General features: G+C 39.6%; 2 protein-coding genes across 7 annotated transcripts in view; one reads left to right on the top strand and one right to left on the bottom strand.

Annotated features, from left to right (window-relative positions):
* MMS22L (MMS22 like, DNA repair protein) overlaps window positions 1–4,907 on the top strand; it is an 89,254-nt gene extending 84,347 nt beyond the window's left edge. For both annotated transcript variants that reach the window (XM_058836764.1, XM_058836765.1), the window contains 3 exons: window positions 574–670; window positions 1,803–1,970; window positions 4,212–4,907. In XM_058836764.1, the coding sequence (XP_058692747.1) occupies window positions 574–670; window positions 1,803–1,970; window positions 4,212–4,311 (365 nt within the window). In that variant the 3' untranslated portion in view covers window positions 4,312–4,907. The remainder of the gene's footprint in view (window positions 1–573; window positions 671–1,802; window positions 1,971–4,211) is intronic.
* Window positions 4,908–13,024: 8,117 nt separating this feature from the next.
* KLHL32 (kelch like family member 32) overlaps window positions 13,025–14,725 on the bottom strand; it is a 122,078-nt gene continuing 120,377 nt past the window's right edge. For all 5 annotated transcript variants that reach the window (XM_058836876.1, XM_058836879.1, XM_058836878.1 and 2 more), the window contains one exon: window positions 13,025–13,937. In XM_058836876.1, the coding sequence (XP_058692859.1) occupies window positions 13,776–13,937 (162 nt within the window). In that variant the 3' untranslated portion in view covers window positions 13,025–13,775. The remainder of the gene's footprint in view (window positions 13,938–14,725) is intronic.

Below are 14,725 nucleotides of genomic sequence, written 5' to 3'. Positions count from 1 at the left end.
GTCCTTGCAGCCCAGTTCCACCTTTATAAAGGAAGAGCTATATCTTGCAACTTGGGTATTTATTTGGAAACAATTATTGAGAAAATAGTGGGGGAGGTTGTTTGGTGTATTAGGGTTTTTTCCCTTAAATAAAAGATTTAGGGTGCATTTCAGAACAGTCTCCATCACTGAAAGTATGGAGTAGATCCACATAGCTTTGAGCAGGATATAATGCTGTGACTGTGTTTCTTTTGAATCAAATAGGGATGCTTAAAGACTATAAACAGAACTTAGATTTAAATAAAACCTCTATTTCCTTTAAATGTATATCTCTTGGCTTTAAGTTAAAAAGACTATAGTGTACTTAAAAATCTGTTTAAAGGATAATGATGGTGAAAATAAGACTTTTGCATAAACCCGTGACTCATTCTGTTCTTTATAGCCAATCTAAGTGCTCTCACAATCATTTCACTTGCATCAAAGAAAAATGAAACCTTTTTTTTTCTCATTTAAAAATTTTTGTCTTCATGAAAGACGTTCTCCAGATGGTCAGTTCAAGAGCTCTGTGTGAATCTTGTGATTTTTCCTTTGCAGTTAAAAAAATATCTACAGACATTGTACAGTACATGGTAGAAGGCTGCCAAGAAGGGTCAGGAGGAGAACATGCCACCCAGCTGACTTCTGTATTTAGGTAACCAGAAAATATGCCAACTGGCAGCAAAGCTGCTGCAAGCCAATTGACAACAAACATGTTTTCTTAAAATAACTAATTATCCTAACATGCTGCATTGTTGCTTGTTTATGGTATTCTAGTAATGGTACTTTTGGCAATGAATTTGAACACAGCTTTGCCAAAAAGCTAGAGCAGAAAAATAGAAGTGAGAGACATACCTGCTTCCTCATGAATGAGGTAGTTTTGAGAGGCATATAATAGGGGAGGTGCGTTGCTCCCATGATGGGAAAAACTCCTTGGGAATGCTGATGGTGCTGTGAAAGATGTGTGTACCTAATTTGATGTGCAGCTAATCTTCATATAACAAGCTTAGCTTTTTTATTTGATTTTGTGACAATAATAGATTATTATAATGTAAATGATCCTTATTTCATAGCTCTGTGAAATGAATCCTGTATCTCACATGGATACAGTAGAAGAGCTGCATGACCTGGCACTCAAAGACATTCTGCAACGCTTAAGCACTGCTGCTGTATTGGACTAGGTCTAGATAAAAGCCTGAGAGGGACTCACTAAAGAAGAGTGGGTGTTTGTGGGAATGTCAGTCTGTATGCAATACATCACTTCCATGGGATGTGTCATCCCTAGGGTGCTAATTTTGATATAAATGTAATCTGTGAGCTTTAAAGGCCTCAGATCCTCAGGATGGCAAATGGATGGGCTTCCATCCAATGGTCTGCCCTGTTTAAGACCCAGGGGAGCTTATAAGAAATGCCAACGTTGTTTCTGCAAATTTGAAACTAGAACTCTTGTTTTGTTAGTCTGTTTATTACAATTATCTATTAAATAAGAAATACATGGTTTAGTTTTGCATTCACACACATTATAAAGTAAATGGAATAAGGCAGTCCTGGTGAAACAGCAGCAGAATCTGCCAAATGACTTGAAAATAAATGTGTGGAATTTTTAGCATTAGGCTTCAAAACCATGGCTTTGTTTAGAGAAAGTGTTCCAGGTAGAGTATTCCAGTGTAACAATATGAAAATTGCTATGCAGACAGATTGCTTGTTCTGATTAGACTCTTCAGTTGTTGGCATGTTCTCTGCATCTAGTTTTGACCCTGCATTAAATGCCCCTGTATCCTCCTCAGGCAGTTTATCCAGGACTACACTGCTGTCTATGATCACCGGGTTTTCAGCATACTGGAAACAGTGGCAGTCTTGGATCAGACTTTAGTTACCAGCCTGATTCCCACAATCACGCAGTCTCTGAAGGAATCTGAGCACAAACAAGGCCTTGGAAGAAATGCTGCACAGAGGTTTGATTTTTATTTAATATTATTTTTTTACAATGAATCGTAGAGGTTTATTCTGTTGGAAGAAAGCGGTGTTAAGACAGCAACACAGACACTCAAAAGTGAGTGATTATTAAGTGTTATCAGCTAGAAATAACCCTTAACTCAAGCCTTCCATAGTTTTAAGCCATCTACATTTTCTAAATATTTCCAGAGATGTTTTGATACTAGGATCCACAGACCAGAGTAGAATTTATGTGAAGCCAGGTTGTCTCTACACTGTATGTTGCAAAATGGAGTTAAGAATTCCTTATCCAAAGAATTTTCCTGTTAGTCTCCATTTTAGAGGACTTTATGGGTCATATGTGAAATTATAGAATAATCAGGTATGGTCTGAGATGCTTGGAAAATAATACCCCCAACTTAGTATCAAGAACTCTGTCATAATCTGAACATAGAAGAGTTGTGGGTGTCCAGGAAAGGCTGGCTCCAATAGGCACAGCAAGCTCACACATTTGCCCCCAGGAACTTAGGACAGAAATATTTGACATATGAATCCATCTGGCCTTAGCAGAAAATGGCACAGGAGGGGAACAGCTCTGCAGAGATGGTGGTTCTCTGGGTGCAGATGCAGCACTGACCTTTCAGCATCTATGTTACAAAACTCCAGGAAGCTCTGCCTTGTGTGGCACCAGAGCCAAAAGGGCTCCTCCTGTTAGTGCTGCTCACTGGAAGGCTGCCCATGACTCTCCTGTGGTCTGGGCAAGGAACTGGCCCCAGTATTTGCATTGCTGCACATCCTGGGACTATCCAAAGGGGAGGATGCACTCATGCCTCACACTGGGGAAGTTTTGAGGTGTGTATTGGCAGGGCCTGGGCTGTAAGAAGACCAAAAGACAGAGTTGGGCAAGAATAACTCTAGAGACACTGAAGGGAACTCACAGGGCATTCATCTTCCATTTAATGAAAAATGTATTTAATTCATTTGTAATTATATTATTCACTTTTTACTATCCACTACCAACAACTGCATTTGCTTTTATTTAAGAGAATTTGCCCAGGGTCACCCTGATGTACCGTTATATGCAGGATTTCCACACGACCTGCTTTTCATCCTTTGATAGTGTGTTTCATAGCTAAAGTTTTTGTTTGTTTTTCTTTTATTAAATACTGTTAATATGGTAACATTCATCTCGTTATCCACAAAATACTGAAAGTATGCAGGTTGTTTGAGCTTCCTGAAACACATGCTTGGAGATTACTGAAGAGCTACATTTCCTTTATCCTTATCACTTAAACTATATATATTATCTAATATGTTGTCAATGTTTTCTATTAGTAATTTGTATTTAGAATATGCTCCGTTACCCAGCAGCCTGAGGTGATCCATGAGCATTTTATTAATTTTCTCTCTTCAAGAACACCTGATTTTCTCTCTTCAGTCCTAGACTCTAAATAACATATTAACATATTGAATGCAATTACTGTAGACATTAAAGTACAAATCCATATCTATAAAAGAAGTAAGGTTCAGAATTGCATTAAATGCTTATAGTGGTGATGTCCGCTGTTGTTATTGCAAGGAACCAGTATGAAAACTGCAGTTTTGTTTGCTCAAGTTAATATTTCATGACAAAAATAGATAATTAGAAATGACCTAAATGTTAGAGGCAGTACTTTTAATAATAATTACATTGTCTGGGTTGGAGAGTATTAAAATGAACTTAAGGTGAAAAGTCTCATCAACACATATGCACTCTTCTGGAAAATCCACTTGAGTGACAGTTCCTTTCTGAATTCTAGGTTTATTTTAAAACAGTCATTGTCCTTGGTTGAGGATAGTGGTCTAAATCTGGGTCAGTACGGGGCTGCACCCAGGGGGCTCACATCACAGTGCTGTGGTGAGAGTCACAGGGATTGTTTAGGCAGAAATGAGAGAGCAAACATCATCAAGTCTGAATTCTATTATCATCTAGGCCTTGGAAACTCCACTTTAAGTAAGGAACTTGTATTTCACAGCAGTTCACTAAACAAGTAGGCTTCTAAGCCGCTCTACAGCTGTAAATGGTGCTGTCCTTATTCTTCCTCTGATCTGGGCATGCTAAAGAGTCACAGCAAACAAAGCAGTTGAATAGGTTGGGGGATGTTATAATATCCCAATATCTAAACAATGTGTTTGGGAACGACACACTTTTACTCCTAGGATGTGTGAGATTGTTAAAGTAACATGTTATATGTTCTGGTTTTTTTTCCCCCCCCCAACAGAGAAGCCTATAAGAGAGTCTTATCTCACCTTGCAGAAGCTGGACAAAATGAGATACAAAAGCTGGAAAATGAGACAGAGCAGTTGTGTGCTGGTGATTAATCCTTTCCTCTTGGACATTTTGACATTGTTGGTACCTAAAACTACAGACTACAACACATTAGACAAGTTCTTTATCTTTACAATGGAAATACATGTATAAATTTTTGTGGTTGTTTTATTTTACCCAACTTATGTATTAATTTAAAAAAAAAATCTGTGGTATTTTATTATTGTCATGCATGTGAGGATTTGCTATCCTATCAATAGCAATAGAAAGATTGAAAGCTAATTTATTCCATATTCAAATATCTATATGAACAGAGCCTGTATTGAAACATGTAAGACAGGATTTCAAAGAATTTCACAAATTTGTTCACATTGAATGAGACCTGTCCCTCTTAATAGTGTACTTTTGAAAATCTTCCTCAGTCTATTCTTAAGAAAATCATACTTTTGTAATTTCTAATTTATTATTTTAGTAGAATGGAAAAAAACATGTGCTCTCTAGTACTCAACTTGTTGAATGCAGTGCATTCACCAGGAGTCATGCCAGTGTGATAAAGCTTGTGTTGAGAGAGCATTTTTTAAAAATCTGTTTATGTTGCACAGAATGTATATAGCTGTCTTTAACTACCACCTATATTAAAACATTTCAGTATTTCATATTCCATTCTGAAACCTCTCTGTTTCTTTGCGAGTAATATAAGAAAAGGCAGGTTCAGATTTCCTGTTCCCTTCCTTTTCAGTGTTATGTTCTTAAAACTGACCTATAATTTCTGGGGGTCCCAATGGTCCTTTAATTAGTCATGACATTATTAATTATCCACTTAGACTAGGTGTGAAAGGTGGGAGGGAAAAAGAAGAGAGGACAAACTTCTAATTAAGATATCATTTCATGATAGGCTAGAAATTACTCCTGTTTGCTGGGAAAGTTGGATCTTTCAGATATTTTGCTTTTTGCTTCCAATATCTTGTCTTTCCAGGGTGGATCTAGCTCTGTAACTTTTCCTCCATTTTTTTCTTAAAGTGCTCAGGAAACTTTCATTAATGGCTGTGGTATCCACACTTTTCACTTCGCTCAATAATCTGAAGCTTTCTGAAAATTTCTGAAACTACTTACTGGACTTTGGAGTGGGTTTGCCATTAATGGCAACATCAGTCAGCAGGTTCTTATGTTTAAAGTTATTCACATTTTAATTTTACATAGTTAATGTGAAGGAAAAAATATTTTTATGTCTAATAGCTCCGCAAAAATCCCTAAAATCTTGTTCAGAGCAGCTTCCCTTTCGTTACAGTATTCTTATCAAGTTGAACTAGATAATCTTCTTGCCTAAATCTGCTATCGGTATTTCAGATAATGCAGTAACTAAAAGCCTCTTTAGGCTACTTAATTGTGCAGAACACGGAGGTTCTTTTCACTATGAAAGTGACTTATTGAACTTGCATTTTGGCTTCTCATAAGCTTATATACCTGGGGGTTTTGTTCATCCCAGGAGAATTCTGTTTCTGAAAAGCCTTTTTTAAAAAAAATAAAAAACACCCCTGTCCAAGAGAAATTAACTGAGATACCTTCGAAATTTGAGTCCTACCACACAGTAGATCCCAGAACAGATGTCTGACTGTAGTATTACTCCGTAAAAGTAAAAACTGATTTTAAAGGATAGAACAGATATTACAACAAAGCACATAATGATGTGTTTAGTAGGTTACTGAAGACGTATTTAATACTATCTGTAGTGGTTGGAAGTTTCTGAAAAAGCAACAGGACTTTATGTAAATGCATAGCAGCTCCTGGCGCATGAGAAACTAATTTAAACAGTTTGGAAATTATCATTCTTCTTTGTCATAAAGTTAATGCGAACAGAAATAAGGCATTTTGCATCACAGTCATCAGCCACTGCCAAATGGGTGATCTGATTTGGTCTGCTTATTTGGTATGGACATTTGCAGATGTGACTGATAGTTCCAATAATATTAATGAGAGGAAGACTTGCAGAGTGCTAGTTTATGCTGACCTACCACACATACACCAAAACAGCAGCCCAAAACCAGTTAGGAGGAAAAATGCTGATTTTAATTAAAATATAGGTAAAATCTAAAAGCTAAATATCTATCTATCTATATATTTTGTCTTATTAGATGTTGTCTTTATAAAGGTTGCTTAAGACTAAACATTATTTAAATTAAACCTTTCTATCTTATTTTACATTGAACAGTTTGATTTAAAAGTAAAAAAAGGTCGATTCAGACTAGAGGTATAAAGATTTTTTATTATTATGAGAGTGGTGAAACACTGGGACAGGTTTTTTAGAGAGGTGGTAGGCAACCTCATTGAGTTGAAGATGGCTACTCAGTGTAGGGGAGTTGGACTATGTGACCTTTAAAGGATCCTTCCATTCAAACCATTCTCTGATTTACAGATGTTGTTGATGTATTTGCTTAGATATTCAAATACCACCTGTCAAGAACAGTCCATCTTACTACTGGAATTTTGACAGGTGCACATTGCTGCAGTTCTGCTCCTTTTCCCCAGCTCATTCTCTCCAAGGCTTCAAGCAACAGCATTGCTGCCAGTCCTACCTAGGTGCTCTCGTCAGCCTCTTCTCAGCTGCTGCCTGCACACAGAGGCTGCTGCAGAAGGCAGAGCTCACCATGGGCCTCTTGTCTCAGAGACATTCAGCATGGGCAAAGGGCTGAAAGGCAGAACAGTGTTGGGTGCACGACAGCGTTAGACTGTGTTGGTCTGAGGTACAAGCCTGACCTGTTGTGCCACAGCCACACTGCAGGGGTGGTGACTGTGCCTACCACTCCAGACAGCTTTGTGCTGCCACAGTTTTGGTGTGAAGCATCACCATAAAATGACAGCCTGATTTCAGCGTTTATAGGCTCTTTGGCCTGCATGTTTGTAGCACTAGGGCAACATTTTACCTATATGATAGCAAGGGTGTCTCCCAGTACATCATTTAAAAATAACCACTGCTTGCATGGACGGACATTTATGTAAATTCCACAACTGATGGTGAAAAGATCCTGAAAACAAGATTGTAGCTAGAGTACCTAATTCAGAGAACTTTCATCATTCAAACCCATCTATAGAATGAAAAGTTGGTGATATTAAGCTATTTTGAATATTGTGATGGTTTAATCCAAGCCAGAAACCAAGCCCCATACAGCTGCTCCCCCACCACTGGAAGCAGGGAGAGAACTGAAAGGGTAAAAGGAAACACCTTGGTTGAGACAGACAGTTTAATGGGGAAGGCAAAGGCTGTAAATGGGAATGGCATGCAAATAAAGCAAAGCAAGGAATGAATTCACGGCTTCCCCAGGGCAGGCAGGCATTCAGCCATCTCCAGGACAGCAGGGCCCTGTCACATGTAACAGTAGAGCATGTAACATGGGAAGATGAGTGCCATCACTCCAAATGTCCCCCCCTGCCTTATGTACTGACCATAATGTCACCACATGGTCTGGAATGTCCCTTTGGTCAGTTGGTGTCGCCTGTCCCAGCTGTGTATCCTCCCAAGTGCCCCCAGTCCTCTCCCCAGTGTGGCAGTACAAGAAGCAGAAAAGGCCTTGGCTCTGTGTAAACCCTGTTAAGCAATAACAAAAAAATCTCTATATTATCCACCCTGTGTTCAGCACAAATCCAAAACACAGCCCCCTTTTGGCCACTGTGAAGAACTCCACCCCAGCCAAAACTAGAAGACATCTTAATTAATTACTCGTAAGTATAGAATCACTGTTTATCAGTGGAGTTTTAACAAAACTTTTAATTTCAGTATGCTTTCTTGCCTTAAGGCAGGTGCCCAGTCTGTGACCAGAGTGTCCTTTTGTTTGGAAATGCTAATACTGGTAATGGGAGACCTGTCTGAAATACAGCCATCATGAGCCTTGACAGAATTTTCCACACTGATCTCCTTGGCCAGAGGACTGTTCCAGGATATAAGAGGGCTATGTGTGTATATTTACTAAGCACCCTTTCTTTTCTGCAATATATAGAATTGAAATCTAAATAGACAGTATTTAATCTTTATATTTCCCCTATTCCAGAATTCAGGATACCAGTCACCTCTGACCCATTATCATCCTTGTGATATGAAACACATGTCCAGCACATGATGAACAATGGCAGGCAGAGGGAAGTCTGGCTTTATCTTTCCTTTAGTAACCTCAAGAAGATAACATGAAAAAAATACCTTCTGTTCAGAATTCATATGTGACTTCCATTAGTCCCACAAAGCTGTCCTTCTGTTTAATAAGAATTTCAATTTGTTATTGTTATTGAAGAGCAGAAACAAATTAATTTAAATTACTATTTGCTTTCATTTTCAATGAAAAAAAAGGTGGCAGGGGGGTATATGTTTTGATAAAAAAGAGGTTCTGAAATAGAGCAATTAATACCTTTTACTCTGGATTAGAGCAGCAGACCTATGGAGGGGAAAAGGTTCTGGCTTATCTGTTGTAACTGAACAGAAGCCAACAGCATAAACTGCTTGGTCATCTAAGGAACTTCGATAACTCTGCACTTAAACGCAATATAGTTCCCTCAGGAAACAAAAAAGAGCTTTTACTGCACTCTGGTTTTCCTTCTTTCAGAAGTTTTTTGAAAAATATGTATGCAATGGGTATTTCCAGTTTAATCATATTTTAGAATTTTTAATTTTTAACTATTACTTAAAGCTCAAATTCAGTGTAATCAGCCCATCTGTTAGCAATGGTTATAAAATTATGTTGAAGATGAAAAATCTGATGCAGTGTCAATATGTCCTAGCATAATTAAGCTTGTTTTATGATGAATGACTAGGATATGGCTTTTGTCTACTTGAGCAACTTTAAAGTGGTAAACCTTTTGCAAGCTTAATGTACAAAGTGTAAATGTATGTACACAACAACAAAACAAAAAAGTAAAAGCTCAGATCCTCTCTTTGTAGATGTGGTAACTTTACAGCCCTTTGAAATTTTCAGCAAAGTAATTCCACATTACAACCAAATTGACTGTGTTTGTCAGTCCATCAAACACTGTCTTGGCTCTACCCTTCTTGCAGAATGACACCAAAACAGGCATTAAAAATGCAGATTTGCTAAATTCATTATTTCTTTTAGAAAGGCCCAGCATGACCTGCATAGGCACTGGTGGAAAAATTAGCACAGCATTTGCTTACATGAATTGAAGATATTGCTAAAAATACCTACTCTGTTCTTCAATACTTGAAGCACTGCAACATTAACATTTTAAGCATTTTAATTGTGGCATTACTGTGAAACTGCTATATATAATCATCTCTATTGGAAAACCATTCTTTATGTGGACACTTTATCCCTTTATAACATGTACTTGGGGGAAAAAAAAACCCCATCATTTTGCGAAAAATGGAACTGCGTAAGTCCTTTATCCACAGTCTGTGCTAAACTTCCACAGTCTTCCTCCCCTACAAACTCTGCCTGCAGATGAAGTGTGTTAACCTTGCCCTCTTAATTTATTCTACATTTTAATTTTCAATAAACAGATGCCGCCTCTTTTCGCGCTTGTTTCCACATTGTTCCACATTCTGCCTGGGTTGTTTCTGCATGTGTGAATATTCAATTATCTGTTTCTCCACGATTCTGCAACTGATGTACTAAATGTCTGTACAGGTTTGGGGGAGGGTAACTGGGGAAGGCAAAATTTAGATGAAAAAGAGTTACAGAAGTTTCAGCTCTTCTGTGAGTCAGGAACTTGGCTCAAAAGCTGCTAAACTAAGAAGAAAATCATAAGCCACAACTAGAAGTCGAAGGATTACTAAAACATTGCTGTACAGAAGCAGAACTGCTGCACACTGGCTCATAACGTGTTTCTTTAATCAGCACTTGGGTGTGAAATGCTCAAGAGACACTAAAGTGGCAGAAGAGACTGTTGGTACTGCTTCTGCTTGTGAAAATTGGGCATTTTACAGATTAAAAGCAGAAAGCAGCTTATTCATTCATGGTTATTTATAGCTAAAAGTTGGTAACACATTTTAGGACTCAAAGGTAAAGTTTATATTTATGTACTTAAAGAAATATATTGAATACATCTAAAGATAGTATATTCTTTATGGGAGTGGCCTGAAAAAGATCACAGAACAGCTCTTCAGTACAGCTCTTCAAGACCTTGTGGCCCAAAAGTCTTAGCTGCAGATATAAATAGCCTTAATGTGTGAATCTTAAAGAGTTCAGGGCACAGAATTGCACTCTCTTCCAGATGGGACAGTCAGTGACTGCTGCATTATTCACTGGTAGGAAAACCTGTTTCCTGAAGCAGTAGTGAGTTCTCACTGGTTGCAGTTTGTCCCCTTACCTTGTGCACTCCCAGCTGGATAAATGACTTGTGTTGGCATCTGCTCTCACACTGTGGTGATCAGACTGGCAACAGAACCAGCAAGCATGGAAATAATATTCTTGTTCTGGACAGCTTTAAGGCTGTGTGGAAAAACTGAGCTAATCTGTGTGTCAGAGGTACGTACCAAAGCCAGTAGGCTGGGTAGGGACGAAAGCTGGGTTCGGAGCTGCATGTCTGCCCAAAATGGTGCAAAATTTAGAACATCACAGGTGGATCAGGAGGCCACACACAGGATTCTGCAACTGTGGTAGCTTTAGAAGCCAGAGACATTCAGTGGAAGGATGGCAGAGTGAGGACATGGTGATTTAGAAACTTCATCTCACCAGGCAGCCTTTGCAGGAGCCCTGCACAGCTGCAGGTGGCAGATGAAGCCAGCCTTGGTCTCCCATCCTCACTCCTTCCAGCTGAGACTCCTCAGCCACAGCAGGGTGCTCTCTGTCTGCTCTTGCATCCACACTGTTTCCTTGTCTTACCTGGCAATAATTAACTGGGTTTTGCTCATCTGGCAAGGGCTATGAGGCATTTTCTGACTTCAGGTGCAACAAAGCACCTTCCATCTGTCCTGCAGGTCCTGCAACAAAAGCAGAAAGACCCAGATAGGAAAGTGTGACACAAAAACTTAAATGATTAAGAGGTTGCTGTGAAAGACCTCTGTAATCAGTGGAGCATGATGATTAAAAGCTAGAGTGGGAGCCTGACACTAACAGGACCATATGTGTTGTCCTGTCCTCTGTGGCAGAGGTACCCCTAACTAATATAATGCAATTGCACAGCTGTTTAAAACTGCCATTCACAGTGCAGACAATTGGTGACAACAGCTAGAGCAGTAGAAGTGTCTAAAGGGCAGAACAAACATGATAAATAACATTCTTGCCTTTCAGACCTCAAACCAAGAGGCACATGCTGCTTTGTATAAGGAAGCTGCCCCCCTCTGCTTCTCAAGCCCAGGCCACTGCTGCTGCTTTCTGCCCACTGCTCAGCAGTCATCCTGATCCATCCTAATCCTTCCCCTTGCTCTCCAGAAGCAGCAGTTTAGAAATTATTCCATAGCTACAGCTGTAGTAAGCTGTGAGACCTAGGAATAAAAGTCTCCAAACTAAGCTGACATAGAAAACACACTTTGCACAATTGTCCAGAGGTGTCCTGGGCTTTACAAACAGGAAGTGTCAGTTCTGCCCCTGAAACAAAAGCAGATCACTCACCTGGTGTGGTAGCTCTGGGATAAGACTCAAAGACCCTGCACACATTTTGGTTATTTTAGTTACCCTCTTGAAAATGCGACACGTACTCTATTTGTCTCCCTGAAAGCCACACCTAAGTCAAAGTTTGAATACTTGCTTGGCTTGGGCCCTGCGGTCCACACAGGAAAACAATTTCTGTAAATGGACTGTTCAGAGAGCTGCCCCTTGCATGCAGATTTTCAGGAGATCAAACAAATTCAAATAAGAAATTAAAATATGTCTTGATGTGTAGCCTATCCAGCTCCCACACAGCACAGAGAGAAGTCCTGCCTAGATATAGGTGTGCTTGGAGCACAAAGGGGGATGGTGTTGGCAACTTGAATTGGTGTGCCAGGCAAAGACTGCAGCTCTGCTCAAGACAACCAAAGTGAGAAGGCTCAGCAGAAAAAAAAAGTAAAAAAAAAACCAACCAAAAACCCAACCATAAAACATTCTAAAAAGGAAAAGGAAAGGTGATGTTCCACCAGTACACTGCCCAGCAGGAGACAGAAATGATAATAAAGTTACCTCCCTGTAATCACACCCTTAAAAGTTAAAAGACAGTTCTGATTAGAAAGCACTGCTCACTGGACAAAGTCAAACCTGTTCCTGTCCAGCAGGCATGGGCTATTGCTGTAGCTTATTCCACACATGGCATTAGCAGGAGCATCAGCAGGAATTTGATAGGTCTGCTCAGGCAGCACAGTGGCAGGGAGCTGATCAGTAGGTAAGGCAGAGAAGTGCAGAGTATCCATAAATCAGAAATAGAGAAAGATTTAATTACATGCTTGGTTAATATTTACAAACATTGACATTTTTGTTCAATATGTAAATAAAACACAGAGATAAGAGATAGGGGCTGCAGTAGCCAAGCCAAGTCAAAATATACCAGGTTAGAGTATTTGCTGTGAGCTGGCATATGCCTGGAGAGTGGAATGCAGACACACTATATAAACTGAAAGAATAAATAAATAAATATTGACATTGTTCTACACCTGTTTAGCCTCTGGAGACCAGTGATTTGTGGGACCATATGTTGGACAAAATGAGACTGCTCATTGATAATTGTAAATGTGGTGACCCCTTGCAAACTGGATATTAAAAATATTAAGTAAATGGCACATTTTAATTATACAGTAAAGAGGCTGATCTCCAGCATTAAAAGACTGCAGCTGTCAGGAAGAATTGATCATATGACAGAAGGTAACATTTATTTGGTAGTAGACCTTGGTAAATGACATCCCAAACAATCTTTAGATTCTCAGACAAACACATTCAGTTCAGACTTGAGTTTATCCATGAGGCTTCATTTTCTCTGCCTTTCAGCTGAGACAATTTTTATCTGTTCCTCATATCCTATAGGGCTTGTTTGTTTCTTATTTTTGTTTTAATCTGTTTTGAAGTATTTAAATTTCAAATGAAGTATTATTAAATGAGAAACTGTAAACGATGGAGTTCAGAATTGGAAGTCAACACATTTGTTATTCTTTTTGCCAAAGGTATTGAGTAAGTTGCATAATTAGCACAGTATTATATCATCTTTGTCAACATAAACAGAGCTTTTTTATTGTCTTTGAAAGCGCCACTGGTGAACAACTGACTGTGCAGACTCCAAAGAGCAGCAGCCCAGGAAGAACTGAGAGCATCCACAATGCCTGACGAGGTTGCATAAGGAAATGAAGAAGACACATAGCAAGTAGTCACCAGCAGAAATGCATAACGCTCTCATGTATCTGCTTCCACGTCTGAGGCCGAGGAGAGAAACTGCACACAGGCTTTGTAACTTCCTGCCTGCCTGTTGTGATCCAACTTTAAGACAAATGTGTGATGGTAAAGCAGCAGCCCAAGTGGATTGATTCTTCTCACTGACCCAGAGAAACCCTTCTATACACAGGGTTTGATGTTTTCCCCCTCCACTTTCGATTCTGTGAAGCGCAAGGAATGCGTCACATTGTGCCGATCCTGTGGTGAGGCACTTGCAGAGTCTGAAGATTGGGGCATGTGAAATAAGGAGCTGGAAGAAAGCAGGCTGCTATTCCATTGGAAGCGAAGGGGAGTGTAGGCCCATAGAATACCTCTTCCTTCCCCTCCTTGCTAACATCCAGCACCTGCATAGCAAAGCATACAAAATATTTTTGGGATCACAGAAGAAAGCTGAAACAAATTTTCTGGCACCCACCTCATGTATTTGCTATTAATCCCAGTGGAAAGGTAGTTTCCAATAATTTTTAGATTATTTGTGGATCTGCTGATCCATTTGCTGTTTTCATCACCCAACCCAAAACCTGAGTGCTCAGGCACTCGGAAGCAAACAATGACACTGGATCCTGCTTCCCAGCAGGAGAATGTGCAGCCGTACGAGTGGGTGACTCTGCACAGAAGGGCTTCTGTTAGCACAGAGCACAAGTTGTTTGTCAGCTCCAAGGTTAGGAGGCACAGAAGTTCTATGGAAGATGGGACTGTCAAATAAATGACTGACTTAAAGTAAGTAAAGGTATTTCAAAAAAGTGGAATTTTTTCTTCCAAAGGAGAGAGCAACCTCGTTTTCCTCAATTGGAAGATAAAAGGGCTAGTTTTGCTGGTTAAAGCCAGGCACACTGCCAACAGCTGAGGAGGGACAGCACACACAGCTCTGCCAAATCACTCATTATATTTCTTTTCCCTTTTATGTGGGGACTGTGTCAGGCAGGCTGCCAGTTCACGACCAGTCTGGGGATATGGACAAATGTCCATTTAAGAAAGCAAGATCCCAGGATTATTTCTGCTTGTCACTAAGCCGTATTTAAACCCAGGTGCAATAGTGCAAAGTACCTGTTGACTATAAATGAGCCCACCAGTGGAGCACAGCTGCTACCTCTATATTGTGCTATTACTCCATCTAAGCATTATATGTCAG

This window comes from Poecile atricapillus, chromosome 3, assembly GCF_030490865.1.
Source record: "Poecile atricapillus isolate bPoeAtr1 chromosome 3, bPoeAtr1.hap1, whole genome shotgun sequence".
Classification (NCBI taxonomy): domain Eukaryota; kingdom Metazoa; phylum Chordata; class Aves; order Passeriformes; family Paridae; genus Poecile; species Poecile atricapillus.
This window is presented reverse-complemented; position numbering and strand designations above follow the sequence as displayed.